We start from the raw sequence: 25,376 nt of genomic DNA, 5'->3' as shown, positions 1-25,376 counted from the left end.
CAATGCCTGTGTTTAAAGACTGGTTACCTTCTGTTTCTGCCTCCCGAGTGCTGCATTTGAGTCCTGTATCCGTGCTGTCTAACACTTTAGGTATTCACAAGTCCACAGTTAGACAAATGGTCCACAAATAGAGATGATTTAGTGCTGTGGCTACTCTCCCTAGAAGTGGGTGCCTAGCAAAGTTCACGCCAAAGGCCTAACGCAGAAAGCTCAGTGAGGTAAAAAAGAACTCCAGAGTAACAAGTAAAGACTTGAAGGAGTCATTGGAACTGGTTAACATCTCTAGTCATGAGTCTACCACACACACAAGATTGAACAGGTGTGGCGTCCATGGCAGGACACCAAGGAGGACGCTGCTGACTTCCAAATCACTGCATGCCTGAAGTTTTACCAAGCTCAGTACAAGCTGGGTGATGAAGCAGAACAATGACTTTAAACATCAAAGTAAATCGACTACAGAATGACTTCAAAAAAAGAAAATCTGCCTTTTGGAGTGGCCCAGTCGGAGCCCAGACCTCAATCCAATAGAGATGCTGTGGAATGACCTCAAGAGAGCCGTTCACACCAGACATCCTGAGAATATGTCTGAAGCAGTTCTTTAAGGAAGAATGGTCCAAAATTCCTCCTAAACGTTGTGCAGGTCTATCTAGCTATCAGTGTTTGGTTGAGGTTATTGGTGCCAAAGGAGGTTCGACCAGTTATTAAATAAAGGAATCACTTACTTTTTCCACCATCACTATGATTGTTTAATGGAGGTGCAGAATGCAGAAAATAGGTAATTTCAAAGGGTTCACACACTTTTTCTTGCAACTGTATATCACATCTTAAAGCAGGGGGTAGGCAGTTGTTTGAAAATGCAAAAGAAAAACTGGAAAATATATGTAGCCCCCTTCCTGCTGCTCTCTCCTCTCCTGCACCTGTGCAAGTACTAGTCATTAATTTTGTTTTGTGTATCATGCATTTATTTTCAGACTCTCTTTTAGATTTTTGAAGTCCATCTTCCTTTTTTTTGGTTGCTTTGCAATGTAGGCAGTTGCCAATGACGGCAATGAATAGCAACTTTTTCTGCAGGATCTTCCGCCACTGAATCAGATTTTTACTATCTGAAGGGACGTGCATGCAACCTTTAGAGCGTGCATATCATGAATGCTGGGTCTTGTTGGTTTTCTGAGAATCTACTGCACCTACTGGTACCTTGTTTGCCATGTAGCAACAAAAAATATACTGAAAACCAGGATTAATCTGGTTAGATACACATTGGACACATTGGACTGCTATTATATTGAACACTACTGTAGTTGCATAAAAATAACATGCACATAAAAATTATTCCAAAAGCTGTCATGTTTCTTCTACTCCCAGTCCAGGAGATGATGCATAACAGATTCTTACAAATGTCCAGTCTCTCTTGCACAACAACTTCAGGTTTTCTAAGTTTCTTACCCAAAGATCCACTCATATTCTACCACCCAGGACCACTGATATCTAAAGCACATATGCCTTTAAAACTCTTTTTCAGAAACCTACACACACTGATCCATGGGGGTAGATTATTATACTCATATCTGCTGCTTAATTGAAAACAATAATTTTCTTCGATTTGCTACCTTTGACATTATCAAAGTATGAATACATTATTTTCATTATCTATGTATGAAAAGTGTTACCATAAGTTATACGAGCTTATTTCTTCTTGCTTTCCAGCATGCAATGGTTAAAATGAAAGACCTAGTCATGTAAAGAATTGAAAAACGATAACTGGGTGCCCTTTAACTTTAATGTACTCTAAACTTCTAAAATGCCATCTGCCTTCTCACATCAACTCATAAATTATCCCCATTAAGACACGATAAGAAACCTTTCCTCTCCTGAATGTGGTCAGAATACACTGAACAACCTGATATGTATGCAACACCCGGTCACCTTATTCTCCTGTATCATTCTGAAGTCCTTGATATTTTTATCGCCTTAACAAGGTGCAGCACAGAGTTAAATTTTACCTTCATAAGCTTGTGTAGCTTTGCTGCGTTATTGTTTTAATAAATAACCTCCATATGGTAATATACACTTTAAGGGGCTGTAAAAGTTTAAATGAAAAATAAGAAGGTGAGAACAGAGGGGTTTTGTGGGCCAGTTTTCATACTTTCATACTCCTGATTGACTTTACGGCCAACTGTAATTGAAATTTTCTAATAATTTCGCATCTAATAAAGTTTTATTACATGTGTTCAAAAAATTACACCACACACACATTAAGTGATAGCTGCGAGATGGTTATTAACCAGGTTTTCACTGCCAAAATATAAGGTGGGCTGATGTGGATTTTTGGTTTGAAACTGCTGCAGGGAGTAACTTATTTATGTTTAAGATTACATTAGTGGTGTTGAAACATAGCATTCATGGCTGGCCCCTTACTAAATGTGTCTATACATTGTTCTTTTAGGTATATTCTACTCATTGTGCCTTTAACATACTCTAAAATACAATCATGGAAAAAATGATTAGACCACTATTGTTTTCTTCAATTCCTTGTTCATTTTAGTGTCTGGTACCACTAAAAGTACATTTGTTTGGACAAATCTAAAATTAAAATAAAAAATAAAAATAGCTCATAAGAATTTAATTTAAGAGCTGATATCTAGCCATTTTCCATGGTTTTCTTGATAATCACCAAAATCATTATCAAGAAAATCATGGAAAATGGCTAGATATCAGCTCTTAAATTAAATTCTTATGAGCTATTTTTGTTGTTATCATTATATTTGTCCAAATGTACCTTTAGTAGTACCAGGCATTAAAATGAACAAGAAATTGAAGAAAACAATGGTCTAATAATTTTTTTCCATGACTGTACTTTCAGCTCCTTTTTTTGTAATTTGATAAGTTTTAAGCCGGTGAACAAGTTTGGCAAAGAGCCTCCAGCACTTACTAAAGTTTAGAAATATTCAAAAAGTTCTGGGTATCTGGGACTCAAATATTTAAAATGTTTTACAACCCAGCAGCTTATCACACAAAAATGATGGCTGCGAGATGGTTATTAATCAGGTTTTCCTCTTACAAAATTTAAGGTGTGCTAATGTGGATTTTAGTTTGAAACTGCTGCAGGGAATAACTTATTAATGTTTTAACTTATGTTAGTTTAGAAACACATAATTCATTGTTGGCCCCTCTTACCCAGCTCAACTAAACCAGAACCACCCTGCAAGCTGTTATTGGCTGGGGCTGCAAGATTGAGAGGGATTACTTAGTTGTACATTAGTCTGTACTGTTCATTTAGGAATATGCTACTCATTGTTCTGTTGAGATGCTCTCAAAATGATTCTGTAATTTGATAGGTTTAAATCCAGTGAACACACTTGGCAAATAGCCTCCAGCACTTACTAAATTTCAGAAATGTTCAAAAAGTTTTGGGTTTTTGGGAATATATTTAAATGTTTTACAATATAGCAGCTTATTTCTGAGGATACTTTTGATTTGGGAGTTGGAATTACATCTTGACACTATGGGAATAAAGTATACAGTTGATTGACACAGGCTTCATGATTACCTCCTATAAAACCAGCACAGATATTGAACAGTTTGTGTTAAGTGTGTAGCTTTAAACATCTCATGTTACAACCATTAAGCAGATTGACTATTAAAACATGTTCTTATGAGTAAACCACGTTTTATAAGAGTCTCAGTCAAACATAAGCCAGAAAGTCTGTAATTATATCGAAGAAATCATCATCTATCAGTTTAAATTTAGTTCAATAAAGAATTCTGTGTATCCTATGTGGACTCTCACTGACCTTGTGCTCAAGGCGCAGATGCTCCTCTAGCTGGCTCCGCTGACTGCTGTCGTAATAGCAGAGCTGGCACTGGTAGGGTTTGATCTCGGCGTGCTTCTGCAGGTGCAGCTGCAGGGCCTGGTCGCTGGAGCATGTGAAGGTGCATTTGTGGCAACGGAATATGAGGCCCTGCAGGTGGCGCGACAGCTTGGAGCGGCTGACCTCCAGCGGAGCCACGCGCTCCTCTGGTGGAGGAAGAGGAAAGAGCGGATGTGGATTATTAGTTTGGAGAAAAAGGAAGTAAATGGTGGAGCAGGGGAGAGGGAGAGAAGAGCTAATCATAGTAAAGGAAGAGGAGATGTGGAGGCGCAGGAGAGATATCAAATTACATTTGTCACATATACACACAAAGACAACAGTAATCCCAGTGGCTGCTTTGGTGGTTTTGTCAGTTTTAACACAAACACTTCCTCCAAATAAGTGAAGATAAAAACTAACAAACACTCCCCCAAACAATGTATGCACCTTTCCAATCACTTCGATCCCTCTGTGTCCTTTCAGTTCCAGCTCTCATTTGATTTGGCCTTAAAGGGGTTATTTTATGAAGAACTCTTGTGCACATACATTTGGGTATTTGGAGTGCCTGCCAACCCACAAACTGTGAAATAAGACAACCCAGTCAGTTTTTTGTCGGCTGCCTAGATCAGAAAACATGGTATTCAAGAAGCCATTCAGATTTGGCTCTCCTTGTCACATGCACGGCATTAGAATATACTGTGAGTAACTGCATATCCCAAAACTATTCCTTAAAAAAAAGTTTACCTCTGTGCAGGACGATGTGGTCGATCATATTGCTCTTGTGTTTGGTGTGGTAGAGGCAGAGAGGGCAGCGCAGGTCTTTAGGGAGGTTGTCAGGTGCATTGTTGTTGTGACCGGCCTCCACATGCATGGTGAAGGTATTCCTGAGACAGATTCAGAGACAGAGAGAGGGAGTTTATCCAGTGCTCGTCTATCTACAATTCTACAATGTCATTTAGCAGATGCTCTTATCCAAAACAATGTACATTTGAGAGTTAATACAATACAAGTAAAGATCAAGTCAAAGGCCGCAAGTTCTATCAGGCAGTGCACAAGGACAGTGCAAATATTAGTTTTTTTCTGTGTAGATTATGTGTGAAGGTGTTCAGTAAAGAGCTGGGTCTTTAGTCTCTTCTTAAAGATTGAGAGGGATTCAGCAAGAGTGTAGTTTGACACTGGAAAAGAGTAGGGAGCATAAGGGTTTGTGGACCTGAATAAAGGAGTTCAGGTAGGCAGGAGCTGTGCAAGTTGCTGTTTTGTAGGCAAGAGACAGGGTTTTGAATTTGATGCGGGCTGCAACTGGGAGCCAGTGCAGAGAGATGAGTAACAGAGTGACACATGCTCCTTTGGGCTGGTTGAATACCAGATGTCCCGCATCATGCTCTGGATCATGCAGGAAGATCTGCCAGTAGAGAGTTGCTATCGTCTAAACATGCGATCACGAGAGCCTGTACCAGAAGTTGTGTTGTTTGCTCTGTCAGGTATGGTCAGATCTTCCTAATGTTGTAGTGCTTGTACAGTTGAGTTTACATCAAAACAGCAAATAACATGAAGTCTTTGCTTACTTGTAGCAGGTGAAAAAGGAACAGTCTTTGCACTTGAAGAGCTTTTTGCCACCGTGGCGGTCCCTGTAGTGCCGACGCAGGCTCTGCATGTATCCAGAGCTGAACTCACAGAACTCACAAGTGAGGATGCTGTCTGGTCGATTATCAGCCACTGTTGAGCCACCAGGTGTGGAGCCGGAAGACATTTGACTGCGGGAGGCCAGCTGGTAATGACTAAGCTGCTGACGAACATCCGCAGGCTCCAGGTATGACGGATCTTAGAGAGGGGCAGAGAAGTTTTTGGTTATTATTGTAACACACAGTTTTCAATTCAAGTGGAAATAAAAATGCAATGCAATGTTGGATTCCACCAGTGGTTTCTAGCCTTTTTGGCCTGCGGCATCTTACAAAACAGGAAGTGTCTACTTGGGGATCCCTGCCATGTCTCAGATGTTTATAAATTGTTAGCAGTTCCACCAAAGAGACATTTCCCCTCCTAATGGCTCAGATGGTTTCATTTAAATACCTGTTTGAGGCCAACCAAGGTACAACTCCAATATTTCACAAAAAAGCAAAGATTAGAGAAAAGTCCAAAAAGTTAATGCAGATTTATGTAGCCAAACTTCTTTCTTCTTTTGTAACCCACTAATCCTCTCACGACCCCTCAGATTTATCTTGTCAGCCTGGAGGGAGCCCAACTCCAAGGTTAAGAAATACTGGACTAAACTACCTAAATGTAGATTAAAGTGATATTCAAAATTTATAGAAGTGGGGTTGCATGAAGTATTTATCCACAGCCAGTGTTTACTTTTATCTACAGTAGATGGTGATCAGCATGCCCAAAGTTTGGGGCAGAAGGCAGGAGTGATGTAAAATGATTATTTTTATCAGTGGGGTCTGGTGACTCTGATGACTTTTAATTAAGTAGGATTTTGAATGCAGGACATTGCATGGTATTGAATGTTTTCCCAGTGTTTTCTTGGTACTTTTTCTTTAATTTATGGTCTCTGTATTTAATCTATTTTTGGGGGGAAAAAAATGTTTTTCATATGGCATATGTTTACAGGCTAAAAGTATATTTTATTATTGTCTTTACTGATTATTTTTATAACATAAACACGATTTAACCCCTCAAACAAGAACACATCATGACTGAAAATAAAATGGTATCTTTTCTGCTAGTTTAAAAAGTATTTGGGCACTTGATGTCAATCAACAAGAGTCAATGAACATCTAAGACTTGTGTTGTTTCAATGCACATTTCTGCACTGCAGGATGTAGTTTAACGTATATGATGTATCTTCTCCAAATTGAGTCATCTTCCTCAAAATATCCTGTGTATGTGTGTAATATTTAATGAAAGGCTATCAGCAGACAGACAGCTTCCCCCTCCCCCCTCTTAGATACAGATGTAGAACTATGACTGTTATCATTTGTCCCCTACCTCTTCCCCTCCTCATTCCCTTTCTCACGAGTCTATAATATCAGTGAGCAAGCTCATCTTCTCGCCCTACTTTGAGCCTCCAACACATCAATAAATAAACCACAGTGACACTAATAGAATATCTATCCATGTGAAAAATGCCTCATTCAGCACTCAAAGTATGAGGGAGCATGGGAGAAAAAAAAAACTTTTCTTCTAAACTTTTCCTTTATAAAATGCTTGAGATCCAATTTTTCACTTCTGCTAGAGCGGCAGAAGAATTCACACAAATCAAACAATGCCACCGTTGATTCATGCTTTTAATATCCTCTCTGCATTGTGGAGATGTATGGAGATGGGATAGCTGATGGAGAGTGAATTTTGTCATAAGGTGGTGATGTGTCTTCTTGAATGGATTAAGGGCAAAAACTGTCTATTACATCCCATAAATGAGAGGTGGAATACTTCTGTGAGCAGTAGGAGAAGGCAGAGGAGGAGGAGAATGCCTTAAATATGTTTTAGGATGACCTTAAAGCAGCAAACACTGATTAGCCATAACCTTATAATCACTGATGGGTGGAGTGAATAACATTGATTATCTTGTTACATTGGCCCCTATCAGTGGTTGGGATATATTAGGAAGCAAGTGAACATTTTGTCCTTGAAGTTGATGAGTTGGAAGCGGGAAAAATGGACAAGTGTAAAGATCTGAGCGACTTTGACAAGGGCCAAATTGTGATGGCTAGACGTCTTGTTGGCTGGATATCAGCAATGGAAGAAGGTGGCCAGGACTGATGAATCACATTATTTGGGTGTGTGCGCGTGTCGGTTACCTGGGGAAGAGGCAAGCCTGCAGAGGCAGTGTGATGCTTTGGGCAATATTCTGCATGTAAATCTTTGGTCTAGCCATTTATGTAGATGTTACTTTGACACGTACCACCTACCTAAACATTGTTGCTTAAACAGAAACGCTATTCCCTTATGGCAGTGACCTCTTTTAGCAGCATAGTGCACCCTGCCTCTCTGCAAAAATGGTTCAGGAATGGTTTGAGGAACACAACAACGAGTTCAATATGTTGAATTGGCTTCCAGATTCCCCAGATCTCAATCCAATCGAGCATCTGTGGGATGTGCTGGACAAACGAGTCCGATCCATGGAGGCCCCCACTTCGCAGCTTACAGGATTTAAAGGATCTGCTGCTCACGTCTTGGTGCCAGATACCACAGCGCACCTTTAGAGGTGTCGTTGAGTGCATGCATCGATGAGTCAGAGCTGTTTTAGCGGCAAAAGGGGGAGCTACACAATATTAGGCAGGTGGTTATAATGTTATGGCGGATCAGTGTATGAAGCACGGTTGGGTCTTGTAGTTTTAGAGCCAATCAAATGTTGATCTTTCCACTACTCCACTTCAAATATCAGAATTTTAGACATTCGACTGAAGATAGCTAGCTTGGCATGGTAGTGAGACATTCAATATGTCAGCTCTGCTCTTTCTCAATGCTTCACTTGTCTTGGTAGGGCACAGCTGACAGTCTTGGTTGGTGCATTGGGGAATGCTGCCCTGCTTCAGCTCCAGGGAAGATTCCACAGCTCCAGCAGCAAGGTGACAGCTGCTGCCAAGAACAGTCTGCAAGCTGTGCAATGCACAGCCACTGAAACACCTAAAACATGACATCACATCAAGGAGATAGCTTCTGCACCAAGCTACAGTGATAGCATCTCTTTGATAGGGAATATTCTGTAAAGACAGGTGCCATAATCAACATTAAAGGAGGCTGAGCTAGTCATGTCTGCAGTCAAATTCCTAAATTCTCATGTTATTTATTGAGTCAATGTGCACATTTCCTTAAGACTATGACACTATATTGTTATATCTAACTGCTGATTTTCCATATGTATAGCAAAGTTAAAGGTCCCATATCATCTTTTTGATTATAAACCATCCCCAGGTAATATATAAATACTATGAAAAGCCGTCAGGACTGTTGTGATATCACAACTACACTATATAGAGATGGAAAGTGCAGCTAAAGTGTTATTACAGTTAATCCTGATGCAAAGATGTTAAGAATGAAGGTGCAGAAGACCCAGAAATACTAACCAACCAGTGCAGACTGGGCTTGTTTGGGAGGGAGGCTTAAAGAGACAGGCACTACGACGGAGCGTTTTAGACAGAGACTGAATACAGCTTTATTCAGAAATGAGAAAAATGTATGCATTAGAAAAATAGGGTTTTAGTTTTATGAACATTAGAGCATATATACGTAGTATCCTGAAAATGGGGATAATAATAATGCCCCATTTAATGTGTTATATTAAACAATTAAAAAGTTTATTATTAATAAGTTTTAAGTTTACTAGAAAATGTACAACTTTAAGAACAAATTTGCCCTTAAAGATTAAAATGTGAAAGAAAAACGATACATCAATAATTAATCAACTACTGTTTTGATATTTATGGTGCTAATTTTGTGAATTCTTTGTTCCAATAATACACAATTTGTCACTATTTTTTTTATATTTCATAAACCAAATTATTTTATCAATCAAAATATAAATCCCCTAAAAGATTCTGCTTTAATCCTCAATTAAGATTTTCAAAATCTGTCCTGACAAGCCTATCATATGATCTTACATCTATTAAAATGACATTATGCATGATCTCATACCATCCGGGGCCAAGGAAGTCTGCTCTGTGTTACTGGTCAGCCGTGAGGGCCTGAGGGTGCCATGAGCAGCGTGGGTCGCAGCCCGGAGTTTGGGGAGGGTCAGGGCCTCGCCATGGTCTCTCAGAGAGTGCTCCTTCAGCTGACTGATGGTCATGGAGGAGAAGGGGCACGACAAGCACTTGTATGTGTGCTGCTCACCTGAAGGAACGCCAGGAAACATAAGTCAGCAACTTGACTGTTGTATTCAATTTGCTGTACAAAGGCAGTGTTAGATGATGATCTGAAAAGACCTGTAAGTGGTTGAAGATTCCTTATAATAAATACATAGACAATAAACACATCCTCCTCCACAAACAAAGCTATTCCCCTCTGAGCAAATCTGTAACAAATATGTCACTTAGTGCTCCTCTTGGACTAATTAGTGTAATTTCAACTGAAAAAACATTGCAATGTTTACTAGAAATGTCTTGAGGTATCACACATAAACAGGATCCACATTCCGACTTCTTAATATAAACTTTACTTGAAGGCAGTTTAGAAGCTACAAAGCTGAATGTTAGAAACACAAGCGCGAAATGAAACAATTAATTTAGCTGACTAAGTTTAAAAGGTGTTGAAAGTGAAATTGTTACTTTTTAATCTCACTCTGCCAGAGGAAGGCAAGTAAGAAGGGGGGAATGTGTAATTGACAAATATTTTTCCATATTTAGCATGGGGTCATATCCCCGTGTTCCCATGGTCCTGTGTTCCCCAGATTTATAATAGGGACATGACAAAAGGTCAATGGTGGAAAAACTATTCAGATCCCTTACTTAACTAAAAGTACTAATACTACACTGTGAAATTACTCCACTGCAAGTAAAAGTCCTGCATTCAAAACTTAAAAGTAAAAGTACTTGTTATGCAGAATGGACCCACTGAGATTGCTTTATATGTATTCTAAAGGTATTCTTAGATTTCTATTGATGCATTTATGTAAGCAGCATTTTCATTTTGTAAGGATATAAGTCTTTTAATTACTTAATATACTGTTATTAGGTTTGATTTAAAAAGGTCTAATTACTTTAAATTGATCATGTTTTTCATGTTAGAAGCTAAAAATCTGTCAGCTAAATGTAGTGGTGTAAAAAGTACGTAAAATGAAAATTTTCAAGTAAAGTACACATACCTCAAAATTGTACTTAAGTACAGTACTTGAGTAAATGTACAGGGTCCTATGTTCCACAACTCTCTATATGTTATATAATGGGAACTTAAAAGAGATGTTCCCCAGCTCTGTATTCACTTAATATTTCAACCTCAAACATAAAATAACAAGAATAAGTCAACTGTTTCAGAGAAGGGAAAAAGAAAAGGAAAAGGTCTTTAAAAAAATAAATAAAATAATTATTAAACATTTAGGGGTTAGAAAATTAAGTATAATAACTACTGCCATTGACAAACTCATAAGATTAGGAAAAACGGTCCAGGGCCAAAGAGAGTTTGAACATGTCGCCATCTTTAAACAGATTAAGAATAGGAAAGGGGTCAGAGTGCAGATTAAGGTAAGAGAGCTCAGTTCAGATTGGGGTTAACTGTATAATATTTCTTTTAACTTTAAGGGGTCAAATTTGACCTGAACACAAAAGGAGGATGAATGTGTGTTCAATGATTATTGAACTGGGGAACACAGGATAGTGGGAACATAGATATGCTCCAATTAGCATGAAGCTTATTAGCTTAAATAAAGTTTTGTGGAGATTTGTGAGCAATGCACAAAGGACAGTATTTGATATAACATCTACAGCTAATCTCTGACACAGTCATATATACCAAACACACTTTCTTTGATTTATGCCTTAACAGTATTTGACTGAACTCATGTTGTGTGTTTCTGGCAGCTTTGATAGAGTTCTGAATGCACCCACGGGGAGTTTAGAGCATCTTGCTTCCTGTAGCTGTTGAGTATATTTGCTTAACAACCTAATGCAAGCATCCTGAGTGGCGCCATTATAACCAAATCTGATCTGACAGTAACATGTTCTTTCCAGAAGTGGATTTTAATAAGGAAACTGCTTCCTGATTGAACTATTTCTGGCAAGATCATGGTTTTAATAAGACAGCTCCTGAATGTGGATGCATCAATCCAAAGTCTCTTTAAGGTTGTTGGATTGAAAGCAGGCACACAAAGGAGAAGAACGGAGCCGCAATGATTCAAAATGTAATGCTGATTGTTTTCACAAAGTCTGCAAAATCACCAAACTTTTCAAATGTAATCACAACTCAAAATTGGTTTGTGCCAATTATCTGCAGCAGTTCGTAACTGTTAGTGCTTTTTCTTGTTCAATCAGACAGACGAGAGCACTCAAAATCCTTTTGAAAATAGATCTTTCTAGTTCAGATTGTATCTTTTGCTCACGTATTGATTTCTCAGGTGAAGCTTTTTTACATTGGCTTGAATGCTGTTTGCCTCCCTCAATAGAAAAAAAAAAACGATTTCAGGCGAAAAATCAAACCTAACTAAACGCACCTGTAGGCATTCACCTTTTTATTATGCAGAGAGTTTTGTCACCATATTCCCAAGTAAACAATATAAATTCATCTGAGCGATTTGTGCTGAAATCTTAAACCAAATATGAAATCTTTTGGATGTGCTTAATTAGGTGTATCTAATATACTCGGTGAATGGTGAAGCCGCTCCTGCAGCTAATCCACTGGTTACACTGCGCATGATAAACTAAATCAAGCACAGCATCTTTCTGTGGAAGATGATAAACAGTAGGCTGCTTCTCTGACCTGGGAATACCTTGTTAGTAATGGATACAGCTGTAAGATGTGATTTAATGTGCGTCTGTGTGTGTTTACCTGTGTGTGCCTTGTGCAGGTGGCTCTTCAAGCGACTCACGTAGGCAGATTTAAAGGGGCAGAGTTTGCACTTGAAGGGCTTGTGGTGCCCGTGGTGAGACTGCACATGTCTGTCCAGGCTGGCGATGAGACAAAATATACAAAACAGAAGGGAGGATATGAGATAAGAGGATAAAAGATGAAAAAAAATAGATGGAATGAGGACAAAAGGATAGCAGATAAAAAGAGAAAGTGACAAGAATAGAGTACAGGAAAGAAGGAGAGAGAGTGCTCTTCTACAGCATCCACTTTGATGATTTCACCAGCAGGGTTTTTTTCAGCAGCATCTAAAGCGCTCAATTCTGTTTACTTCACAAACAACAGCCACACATTTCCAATGACTACAGAACAAGGAGCCGTGGGGTGAACTCATATACCCACAATCCCTTGGTGGGAGTGAGCGTGTGAGCGCCTGTGGGGACGGTGGCTGTGTTTTTAATGCCAGCCTCCTAGGTGGCATGGGAATGCGGCTTCTTTCTGGGTCAGGGCACATACAGTACAGAGGGATTACACCTGGGAGCTCAGAGGAGATGAGGACTCTCTCTTCCCCTCTCGCTCTGCGTCTGTGATGGATAAAACAAATCACACTACCAAAATGTCTGTCTCGCTGTAATGTTTGTCTTATTCTCCTAGGAGGCAGGAAATCTTAGAGAAGATTGAGGATTCAAAGGGATTGTGATAGGGTAAACAGAGTAAGGTGTAAAATGGTGCTCTGAACAAAATGAGTTTAACATCCAGTTGATTTGCAGAGCAGCCTGCGTGGTTGGATATATAAGACTGGTAGGGTATATAAGGGTGAGAGCTTAAGCTATACTGCTACCAGGGCTACACTTTCCACACCATTCATTGTAAAGCTGAAGCTTACAATATAGTTATTTTTGTGGCGGAGTCCGCCAGTCCCGCATTGGATTTAAATTCACATTAACACGCATGAAGGATTCACAGGAAATGATGCGTGCATGTAATCCAGCATTATGTGTTTTCTTTTATCTCATTAATATAAGCTTCACTGTTTACTGTTCCCTCTCCTCCAACAGCTGTATCATATGTTGGGTTGAAGCTGCCAAAAATAAATAAGTGCTGGATAAACAAATGAATGTCATTGAATGTACCAGAAGTAATATTAAAAATAAATATAGGCATTATTTAGTTGATATAATATCACGTAAATTGCTTTTTGATTTAATTTGCTCTTTCATTTATTTACCTTTGTATTATATTCCCCATATTTATTTTAATACCTATTTAATTTCCCCTTTTATTTATTTATTTGTATTTATTTGCAAATATATTTACTATGTTGTTAATTTATTTGATCACATATTTATTATTTTATCTTATATTTGCTTTGCATTAATTTCCCTAAATGTATTTATTTCAGTATTATTTTCTTTATACATCTTTTTATTATACAAATGCGGGTCTGTCATCTCTGTTTATTTTTAATAACATTTTAATACATTTAATAGCAGATTCATTTATCTATCAAGTAATGTATTTATTTGTGATTTTGACATCTTCTGTACACTATAATATCACAGCTGTGTTAAGCTACTGCCAATCTAAACAAAGCATTTCCTCCTAACACTGCTTCACAATAAAAGCATTCACCTGACAGGGTGGCTTTTATTGTGAAGCTGACACACAAAACTCACTTTGTTTGTCACTGTTTGTTAAAGCTGACGTTCCTAAGTGACATTTCATTAAAATTGCATTTAAAAATTACATTTATTGATATATAATTTCAACTGATCATTTTTACTATTAAACTGCAATTAACTGCTGATCAACAAGGTCTAAATGTACCATCTCATGAACAGGGGAGTGCACTGTAGAAACAGTGCTGCAGGTGTTAATCATAAACTCTGTTCCTCTATACTTACTTGTGTCTGAAGGGTGAGACAAACTGGCAGTACTGGCAGCTGTATTTGTCTTCTCTGCTGAACAGCGCCATGGCTGAGTGACTCCTCTCGTGGGACCTCAGTCCCTGCATGGACATGAAGACTCTGTCGCACTGGGCACATGGGTGACCGCCTGCTACTAATCGCTGCTTCAGTTCACCCTCTGACACCACGGCCCTCGCTGCAGCCACGAGGGCCGCTGCCCTTCCTTCAACAGCATCCGTTTCTGCTTCCTGTGTCTCCGCTGCAACGGCAACACCAGCAGAAGCTGTGGAAACCAAGGGTGGGCCCATCATCGTAGCCGCGGGTCTCTCGAGGCTGTCGGCTTCAGCTGCTTCATCCCCCTCGAGGTCGCCATTAGTCAGGCTCTCTGAAGGCATCGTCAGGGGGACCTCGCTGACTTCCTGCTGCAAAACAAAGAGGAGAAGATGATCAGTAACCATTCTGCGCCTGTTGATTTTGTCACTCAAAGCCTTTTTGTTATGCGGATGCACAGCGCTGCAATAAAAAGAGAAAGATTAAGGGTAACAATTTATTTGGATAGTCCAATGTTGATACTCAATCAGCTACCAGATGACAAAAATAGCTGTTAACTGAAGTATCACTTAGAGTCTGGCACCTCTAACGGTTTTTCCTAAATCAGGCGAATCATGTTAACAGCACATAAGCAACAGTTAAGCATCTGTCTAACACCTCTGGTTCTGTCTGTGCTCTATCAGTGCAAATCGTTTTCAGTAAAGTGTTAGTTACAGCTCTCTAACTCGCACTCTGTATTGCCAATTGGCTACATTTGTGCTGAAGATCAACATGTGGGTATACCAATGACCTTTCTATGCAACACATTTCCCAAAAATACTTCAAGCTTCAGTGTGAGCCTGTAAGTGTTTCTAGTCCAAGAATGAATGACTGAAAACATGACTGGGTCGAGTCCAGTGTAACCTTAGGCCGGCTCCAACGCTGACCTGAAACTCTGTAGCCTGCTGGGATTGACTGACTCGCCATACTTAGCTGATTGCACCATTCAAATGGAATGTGACACGAAAATTCAAGTCCAACCCCTCAAATCTGTCCAGGAGCTTTGTGACATATCATTCACAGCTCTTCGAGACCGGTAACACTCTATAATAATCACTATTAATGACAAAACTTTATAAAACCCACCAGCCTGGGTAAGGTTAGGGTGAGACCAACACACTTTTTGAGCCAGAGCTTATAATTAAAGAACCGTAAGTCCTAAATACATGTATGAAGCCTTATTTGAAAGGTAAAATCTTCAAGTTTTTGACATCCTAAACTAAATTAGCTTTTTTTTTTAACCCTATCACTAACCATTGGCAGGCAGGTGGGTTTTAAGAGGCTAAACTGTAGAAAATAGTTATTTTTGAGTTAACAAACAATTAAATGATAAGTAATGATGCCATCCAAATCATTTTAACATTATTTGAAATGATAACTTTAATTAAATGGCTACAACAAAGTTGCAATTAATGCTCATCATTATTAGCTTTATCGTTTACTAGTAATCTATAAAAGAGTGATTATTTGTGCACCAACAACACATATTTAAATGTTTATAGATGCTTTACAAAGTAGTTACTAACATTATAAGAAGGTATTGTAATCATTACTTGCAACTTTATAATAGCCATTTATATAATATTTATAGATGTTTACAAATAATTGATTTAATACTTAATATATATAAATGTTATAATGTGTGCAACAATAAACTGTTCAATTACAAATATAGCATTATTCATAATTAGAAACAGTAAAATAACTATTAACCAAAGCTTAATTAACTATAAATTAACCATTTAATAATGACGCTTATTATGAAGTAGAACAAAAAAAGTTTATAACAATATGCACCCACTCTTATTTTGAGATCAAACCATAATTAACTATATTTCTAGCTGCTGCTGCTACGTCACCCAGGAAACAACAAAACAGATTAACACCTAAAACAGAAGACCAGTGTATTCGCCCAATATACCAACAAAACCACAAACCAACCGCAAAACAAAAACTCCTCTATCTCTTTCCGCTTCCTTCATCTGCTGGGGTGCTGGCTGGTTTCTGTAGTCATCACAAGTAGACAAACAATCACCATGACTTTTTTATTGCCCCGAGGAAGCTCATTCTTTCTGTGGAAGGACCTGACCCTGCACTTCATGCAGCCATAAATAAGATGTGGCATCCAGAGGCCCAACCTTGCCATCCAGTCTGCCCCATCTGCACTGCACTGTCAGCCTGTTCCTCCTCCAACTGGATCAGAAACCATTGCAGAGAAGAAGCTGTATTCATGGCACTATAAAAAGCAACTTTCATCTTTACGTTCTGTAATATTTAAAACAAACATTATATTCCATCTGGTGGAGATGTTATAGACCATGAAAACCTGCAGCTAACCCACACCCCTGACATGTGCCATTAGCTTTACAGGCTAATATTTTATACAGACTTTTACACAGAATAGATCTAAAAGTCAAAGTTGAGATATAATAAGTACATTTTAGTAGACCTCAGTTGCCACAGTACATCCTAAATACATAAAAGACTGACAGAGTGTCTGACGGAAGAACCAGGCCTCCGTTTGGGTGAGGCGTTGAATCCTTAGGCCTGTTCCCCTCACTGGCAGCCTCAGTGGAATACTAATGTTCAAATGGTTACCCGCCGCTGTCCTAAAAGTTATGGCTCACCACTCTGTCCTCCACCCCCCACCCCCATCCACTGCGACGGGACAGCGTTGCTTGTTTTCTCTGAGGGAAGCTGACAGACTGCCTACCCAGAAGCCACCGTCAGTAATAAACAAAATGGGAAACAGAACCCAAGTCCAGTAAAACAGATCACTGCAGAGCTTGAGGATGAGGGGTTGGTTTACAAGACAGAGACACCAGGGACAGCCAGAGTGTGTCTTCTAAGTACTGTTAAATGCAAATACTGGAAAAAAATAACATAGATATCACATACTAGTTCTTTGCAGGATTTCTAAAGTGGTACTTTTCACATTTGAAATGCTTTGTGCAGATTTCAGTTGGTTGTTAGAGTATCGGAAAAATTAATTCCTGACTGGAAAAATTCACATGCACGCCCCCTCAAGTTGAAACGTTAATACTGCGAGACAGGGCATGTCCTGTTCCTCCGTTTTCAGTCTTTGTGCTAAGCTAAGCTAACCAGCTGGGTGTAGCTTTATACTGATGGAACAGATATGAAAGTGACATCAGTCACAATCTTGCCTTTTTGCAAGAAAGTGCATTTTTCTTTCGTTTATATCCCCCTATTTATTAAAATTCTTATTTAATTTCCCCTTAAATTTATTTTTATTATTTTATAAATATATTTATTATGTTGTGCATTTATTTATTTACTCGTTCATACTTTTCTCTTTGCATTTCCCTCATATTCATTTCCCTAAATGTATTTATTTCAGTATTATTTTTTTTTTATTAAACAAATGTCAGGGCTGTCATTTATGTTTATTTTAAATTTTTTTTTTTCTTTTTCGTAAATTCAATGGCTTATTAATGTATTTAGCAAGTAATTTATTTATTTATTTATGTATTTGGGTGAAGGAAAGAAAGTGTATTTTTTCTTTAAAGCATTTTATAATTAAGTAAACAACCAATGGCAATTTGAATATATATTTTTTTAATTAAACCTTGCCACCACTGAATAAAAAAAACATATATTAACATGATTATTATTTACATTTATTAATTAAATCTTATTTTATACAAATATGTTTTAACTTTGACCTTTGTAGTCCACATGAAAATATTTCTAACTTAATGTAACAAATGCCCCAGTTAAAGAGGACTATCAAAGCAAAAAAGAAACTTCAAAAATAATCCAACTCCATCTACCTTGACATGTCCCTCTTTGACTTCTCCATACTGGACGTGCTTCCTCAGGTGGTTGCAGATGGCTCGGAGGGTGGGGTGCATCTCTATGCAGAAGTTACACCTGAACCCAATGGGAGCTTTATTTACAGGGCTTTCCTGTTCACATAGAAAAAAAAGCATATGTTTTAACCGTTTCTTAAGATATCTTTGAAAAGATAGTGAATAATCAGATGATAGCAGGAAATGAACCTTTCTCTCTATGAAGTTAGAAACAGACACAATTCTCAATATACATTAAATGAGATCAATGGTATTTTTTAATTAACTTATTATGAAGTTAATTATTATCACACCTCATTATCACTGTTTTATATTCCCTTTGACAGTGAGGGAGCCATTTAAAATATGTAATTATCTCTTTAATTCCATTTAGGCAAAATATGAAGTGCAAGTGTAATGACTGTGGGTTTATAAAGTCATGTTATGTTAAATTAACAACACTCTCAGTGATAAATTATGTCTCTATGAGCTGTTTTCCAAAACCATGGGAGCACATAACTCCCAGGAGTTAAAGAACAGCTGATAGACAGGAGTAGCTTACAGCAGCAGAAGATTTATTATATGCCCACGGATATTAATAATAGAAGAAAATTAAATTAAGCCTGTTATATTATTTCATTTACAAGTTTTAAAGGGAAAGCTTGGATCTTTTGAAGTGGGGTTGTATGAGGTACTTATTCATAGTCAGTATTCTACCTACAGTAGATGGCGGTCAGACCTCCCAAGTTTAGAGAAGCTGGCAGGAATATCAATATCAATATCAGTTAAAGTGTATGCTATATTTAGAATATTTTCACTGCTGTACCTTGACATCAGACAACCCTGTGGAAGTTTATGTGGGGTGAACTGAAGCTGTTATCTATGCTTGCTTCAAAGCCACCAGATTCCATAAACCAAAATAGTAATTTTACCTTATAGAACACAAGAGTTGGTGGTTTTCTGCTGCCTTGATTGTTTAGTTTGTGAGTGTTATTGTGTGATTTTGGTGTTTTAAACTGTTAATTTAGATTCACCAAAGTCACACAATAATGCAAATAAACTAACCACTCGAAGCATCGGTTGACCAGAAACTCCAGTGTCTGCGAGGTAAAATTACTGTTTTTTTTTAATTGAGTCTGGTAGCTTTGAAGACAGCATAGAACGGCCCTCAGTTCCCTCTGCATAAACTTTACCGGGATGTCTGAGGGCAAGATAAAGTAGTGAAAATATTCTAAATATAGCATACACTTAAACTGATATTGATGTTTTAAGGTGGGCTTTTCTTTAGGTATTTAAAATGCATTTTGTTGCTGCCCCCATCCAACATTGTTAAGCTTCAGTGTCTGTCCTCTTGCCTGCTTCTCTAAACTGGGGGCTTGCCGACTGCCATCACCTGTAGGTAACAGAACCTACCTCATCACTGTTTCAAAATATCCAAACTATTCCTTTAAGGGATGCTCGTATCTCCACTCACCTTCTCAGGTTTTATCTCAGGTAGTTCTGCTGCCTTCTGTTTGCAGAGCAGCTGCCTCCTCCTCTCCTGCCTCATGGCCCTCTTCTGAAACTCTTCATTGTGGTTCAACAGATGTTTAGCCAGAGTTGGGAGAGCCAGGAACTTCAACTCACAGTGAGAACACTGGTACAACTCGGAGTCCTCATCCCCGGGACTGGGCGACACCAGAAAGTCCCTCTTCAAGTCATTGCTGTGGTGGTCGTTGTAGTGCATAGAGAGCAGCTCGCCTGTGCTGAAGGACAACTGGAAGCATTTTAGACACTTGAATGGCAGCCATTCAACCTCTCTGTCCTGCTCAGGCTCAAGCTGAGCCTCCAGCACTTCCTTGTCGTCCTCTACCATTGCACCGACAGCGTTCTTCTCAGGTTCTTTGGCATAGATAACGGTAAAGTAGCGACCAAGCTTGCTCGAGTGCTGCTTCTTGGGGAAGACACCAGGGTGGCGTTTAATGTAGTGTGAGACAATGCTCTTCCTGCTGAAGGCCTGAAAAGCGCAAAGAGAACACCTTCGTCTCTCCACAGCCAAGCGCAAGTCTTCACTCATTTCTGAATTTTCCCCCTCTGGCGGCGGGGGTGGAATCACTTTAGCAGGCTTTTCGCTTATAGTCTTGGAAGCAGCCAGACAATGGGTATAATAAGCATCAATATCATGCCGCTTCTGGTAGTGTGCTGCCAGACCTTTGCGTATAGGGTTTGTGTATGAACATAGAGCACATTTGAAGACATTGTTTTTACCCTCAGGCTGAGCACGGACATTGTTGTGCTTGATACGGTAGTGACGAGCAATGCCTTTCCTGGTGGAGCAGAAGTATTTGCAGAGCTGACACTTGAATACAGCATGCTTCTCTGTCTTATTGATGGGTAACTGGGAGAGGGCAAGGTCCAATTCACTGACCTCCTGGACTTTTGCTGCGCTTGATATATTACCAGCACTGCATTCGGCTACTGGCTCTGTATCTTTCCCGGGAGAGAAATGTGTCTGAGAGGCAGTGAACATATCAGAGGCAGACTGATTGTGATATTTCTCATAATGGATTTTGAGTTTCTCCAGTGTCCCATGTGTATACGGGCACATTTTGCATCTGTATGCTCCGTAGCCTTGCCTTTGAGTTTTGCACTTGTCGTCTCCTTCATTTAAGTCAGGGATTTGCTCTATATCATCTGCAAAATCTTCCGCAGTGACTTTCACTAATGGGTGTCTCTTCTGATAGTGAGTCAGGACACCGTGGATTCGGGAGTTTACATACGGACAGTGACGACATTTGTACACAGAACTTGGGTTGATGTCTGCCTCCTGTGCAAAATCTGCAGCTTTTACTTTCATGCCTGGGTGCTTCTTTCCATAGTGAGTGAGAAGACCATGGAGACTGTTGTACTCTGACAGACACACAGTGCACTGATAAGGATTGTTAGAGATGGAAAGACGTGGGTGGGAAGGATGGGGATTGCTGTCTTGAGTTGGGGTGACAATGACTAGCGCTCCATCATCTTCAACAGCCTGGCAATTAAAAGACACATGTTCTTTGACAACCTGCTGGTGGATCTTTTCATCTGGGCCATTTCCTTTGATAATATCCAAAAGCACAGATTCATCCCCTTTAATGGCCCATGGGTGGACTGCCTGATAGTGACTTGTGATGTCCCATATTGTACAGGCCTCAAAGGCACAGTCTCTGCATTTGTAATGTTTAGTTTCCATATTGCCCCCTTGTTGGGTGGTCTCCGGACCAGCCCATAGCTTGCTGGCCATGTACGTGTAATCGACATTGTGCTCAGGATGGCGTCTTTGGTAATGGAGCAGCAGGCCTTGGGGTTCAGCGTGGGAATAAATGCACCACTCACAGTGGTAGCCAGCCTCAAGAATGCCATCTTGGTAAGCCCAGTGTAAAATGGTCATCGCTGTGGCTTTCACAGTGGGGTGCTCTTTCTTCAGATGCTTCTTCAGGGCATAGACGTAAGGGGACGTGTAGGAACAGTGTCTGCATTTCAGGGAGCGCAGGGGCGTAGTGTTTTCAGGGTCTGGAGGAGCTGGGATCAAGGCAGTAGAGACGCTGCTGGACTGAACCATCTGAGCACGCTCGCGCTGACTCCGGACAACTGCAGTGTGGCGACGCACAAGGTCGGCATTGGCCTTGGTTTCTCTATGCTTTTTCTGGTAGTGAATAAGCACTCCTTTTACAGTGCGGTTGCCATAATCACAGTGCTGACAAAAGAACAGCTCATCCTCACCTTTCTCACCACTTCCTGGTTTAGGGCTTGTGTTGTTAGATCCATCATGACCGTTATTTTGAAACTGCTTTAAAAGCTGCTTGGGAGCCGCAATTTGCAATTCATCCATTAACTTCATCAATCCAGGGGTGGGGGCGCCATGTTTGATATATTTTGCTGTCACTTTTACTTCTGGGTGTCTCTTTTGATAATGAACCAACACGCCAACAACAGATCTGTTGCTGTACACGCAGTGTTTACAGTAGTACATTTCTTCATCTGTTCCATACAACGCTGCACTTGGTTGTTTTGGAGGTGTAGCCATGCTGAGATTAAATGAAGAGTTTGCAACGGGCTGCGACTGATCGACCGATATGACCTTCATGGTTTTCTGTATACGGAAATAAGAAGCCTTTTGCTCTGGGTGTTTTTTCTGATAGTGGACCAAAACGGAGTGCATGTTGGGACTAGCAAAGGAACACATATCACAATCATAGACGACAACATTGCCACCTGTAGATTCTTTAAGAGGATCTGGCTCAGCAGGGGCTTCAGGGGTCTTGGGCACCGTTTTCAGCACTGGGCTGGAGGAGGACCTGGGGGTTGACGTGGGGGAGTTTAAATTCTTGGGGCCAGAGTTTAATATTTCCCTCAGGGTTTGCGATTCGCCCGTTTTGTGGGACTGCTCGACTACATAGCTGGAGAAGATCATAGCGTTGTTGATTTTCACTGTGGGGTGCATTCTTTGGTAATGGGGCATTAGGCTCCTGACATTGGGGCTCGTGTACGAACAAAAGCGGCACATATAAACCAGATTTGGTTGGTTGAAATTGAGCACATTGCTTGCTTCAGGGTGGTGATCCATGTAGTGTTGGTGCAGGTCATTGTAATTTGTGTATTCGATGTAGCACTCTAAGCAACGGAAAACTGCACTCTGGTCCTCAGGGTCCAGGATGTACTTAAAGCTGAACTTGATGTAAGGGTGCATCCTCTGGTAATGGGTGCTGACGCTACGAGCTGACTTGTTGTGATAATCACAGTGTTTACAGTAGAAGCGTGTCGTTCCTGGTTCCTCTGAATAATCAGTATTCTCCTGGATAGCGCTGTCATTGGGGTCAGCAGAGATGTTCTCACTATCATCTGAGAGAGTCATCGATATAGGAATGTTTCTAGGTTTTGACTTAGGGTTGCTTTTTCTTTTGCCTATTCTGCCTCCCTCGTTAGAGATCATCGATTCTCTTGCATGAAGCTGTTGTGTGTTATAAGTGAAGACAGGGGTTTTATTGTCATGGTTTCTACCCTCTTTATCAGCACTGCTGTGATTTTCTCCTGCATCTTCGTCATCCATGTCATCTAGGTTTATGATCATGTCCTGCTGGCTTTGGCTTATCTTACTTTGAAGGTTACTGGCAATTTCATCAATTCTAGTTCTCTTCTTAACTGAGGACAAATCCAAAGGCAAGTCATTAATGGACTTCCTGGCTCTTTTCCCTGTTACTAAGGGCTTTTTGGTGGCAAGTCCTAGAATGGAGGTCTGGGTTTTTTGTAGAAAGATTGGAGAAGCGTCCGCTTCAGAATCTGGCTGGTCTGTCAGCTGGCTTTCAAAGACAGTGGGATCTAGGTCATCACAGTAGGAATGCTTATGCTGCTGGTGAACCCTCAGACCTTTTAGAGTGGTAGTAGAGAAGCTGCAGAGTGTGCAGCGGTGAGGGTTCTGCTGGTCATTCGGTGTGCTGGTTATCTTTTTTCCATTGACTTTGGAGCTTACATTACCCCCATTAACTGGCTCTGCGGCGCTATCATTATGAGGATCTGGACTATCACTCGTTAAGTCCATGGTGTCTAAATCTGAGGATATGTGGCTCTGTTTGTGCGTGCCTAGTTTAAGAGGGCTGGTGCAAATAAACGGGCATTCATCACATTTATACACTGTGGTTTTACCAGAAAGGTGAATGTTTTCAATGTGGCGGGAGATGCTCCGCCTATGCATGGTGAGGAAGGAGCAGAACGGGCACTGAAATCGGTTCATGTACTTTCTAAATGGTATTCCTTTAGTTTCCAGTAATTTATTATCCTCATCAGTTAAAAGCTGCTTTGCATCTGCTGACAGGGTCCCGGTATAGCTGGGATCATCTATATCACCCAAATCTTCCTCATCATCATCCTCTAAGCTGCTTCTAGAGTCCTCCTCATTGAGCAAGTTGGCATCTATTTCTACGATGCTGTTGGAGACGTCAGATGAAGCGAACCTCTTGGACAGAATGGAGGAACCTGTGCTGTTGGGTGTTACTGCACTAATCTGTGCATATTGAAAAGATGAGATCTCTGGGACTGACTCCTCTGAGTTATTTTCTGCTGTTTTTCCTGCTGCCTCTTCCTTTCCTTGGACATCCGTGAAGCTCATCTTTGATCTATTCGGGCTTCGGGAAGCGGTGGGAGAATCTGGTTTGGGTGAGTTGGCACTTGCCTCCCCTTCCAGCTCCGCAATGCAGGAAACGATCTTGACCTTGTCACTGTGTTCCTTCACCACGTGATTAGTCCAGCTGTCCTTCTGGTCAGTCTGATAGTCACACCATTCGCAAGCAAATGTTCCCTTCATGAGTCCACTGGCTGAGTCTGATTCCTCTCCGGTCTCTGCGTACACTGAAGCATCCCCAGCGCCCTCTGAGGGAACCTTGTTATGATACATTAGTTGATGTTTCATTATCCTTGCTTTGCGTGGAGACTTGTACGTGCAATACTGACAGGAATACACTTTTGAATGGTCACTGTGCATTATAACGGTGTAGCTGGGCTGCTTCGCTGTCTGTGAGGAGATACTTGCATCCGAGTCGTCCTCTACAACATTATGCACTTTTTTGGTGTGGTTTCTTAAGAACGACTTCGATCTGAAGTAACGGACACAGAACTTGCACTGGTAAAACGGCAGGTGTGTTTCTGCTGTCTGCTTCTGTGGTGTTTGGCTGGAATTGTCAGTAGAGTTGGGGCCTGAAAAAAGATAAGAAGGTATGTTAGGTGTCTGCTAAGAAATAGTAAATGAGTAACATTTTGCAATTCTTTAACCCTCTGAACTCCTGAACTTATTTTGCATGTTGAATTTCTTGGATAATGTTTGACAAAAATTGAAAATAAAATAAATCTTTATAAACAAAACATTTTTCCAAGTGCCCACATGTGTTACCAATTTTGGAGAAAATATGGAGGTTCCACATGATCTACATATTACACTATTTACAATTTTGTAACCTTTACTTACAACCTCTCTTGTCCTATTCTACTCTATGTAAACAGGCAATTCACTCAAAGATTCTGTAATTTTTTACACATTCTGGTTGGTGCGAACAGTTTATTTTTTAGTAAAATTTTAAATTAGACCTGTAGAATAATATGATTATAAATAGATATCAATATTTTACGCTATGATTGAGTTAATTTTCCTGATGGAAGCATTCATCACACATGACTATTCAAGGTCCGTCAGAAATCTTAAAATCCTACAAAGA

The 25,376-nt window shown here is 40.0% G+C and overlaps 1 protein-coding gene across 1 annotated transcript in view; it reads right to left on the bottom strand.

Annotated features, from left to right (window-relative positions):
- znf462 (zinc finger protein 462) overlaps positions 1-25,376 on the bottom strand; it is a 60,809-nt gene that overhangs the window by 9,205 nt on the left and 26,228 nt on the right. The window contains exons 3-10 of the mRNA XM_059357611.1: positions 19,628-24,861; positions 18,136-18,270; positions 14,252-14,676; positions 12,330-12,448; positions 9,486-9,683; positions 5,414-5,669; positions 4,593-4,732; positions 3,792-4,015 (exon numbers count right to left, since the gene is read on the bottom strand). Of these exons, the coding sequence (XP_059213594.1) occupies positions 3,792-4,015; positions 4,593-4,732; positions 5,414-5,669; positions 9,486-9,683; positions 12,330-12,448; positions 14,252-14,676; positions 18,136-18,270; positions 19,628-24,861 (6,731 nt within the window). The remainder of the gene's footprint in view (positions 1-3,791; positions 4,016-4,592; positions 4,733-5,413; positions 5,670-9,485; positions 9,684-12,329; positions 12,449-14,251; positions 14,677-18,135; positions 18,271-19,627; positions 24,862-25,376) is intronic.

This window comes from Centropristis striata, chromosome 19 (assembly GCF_030273125.1).
Source record: "Centropristis striata isolate RG_2023a ecotype Rhode Island chromosome 19, C.striata_1.0, whole genome shotgun sequence".
NCBI lineage: Eukaryota > Metazoa > Chordata > Actinopteri > Perciformes > Serranidae > Centropristis > Centropristis striata.
The sequence above is the reverse complement of the archived record's forward strand: the minus strand, read 5'-3'. Positions and strand labels throughout refer to the sequence as shown.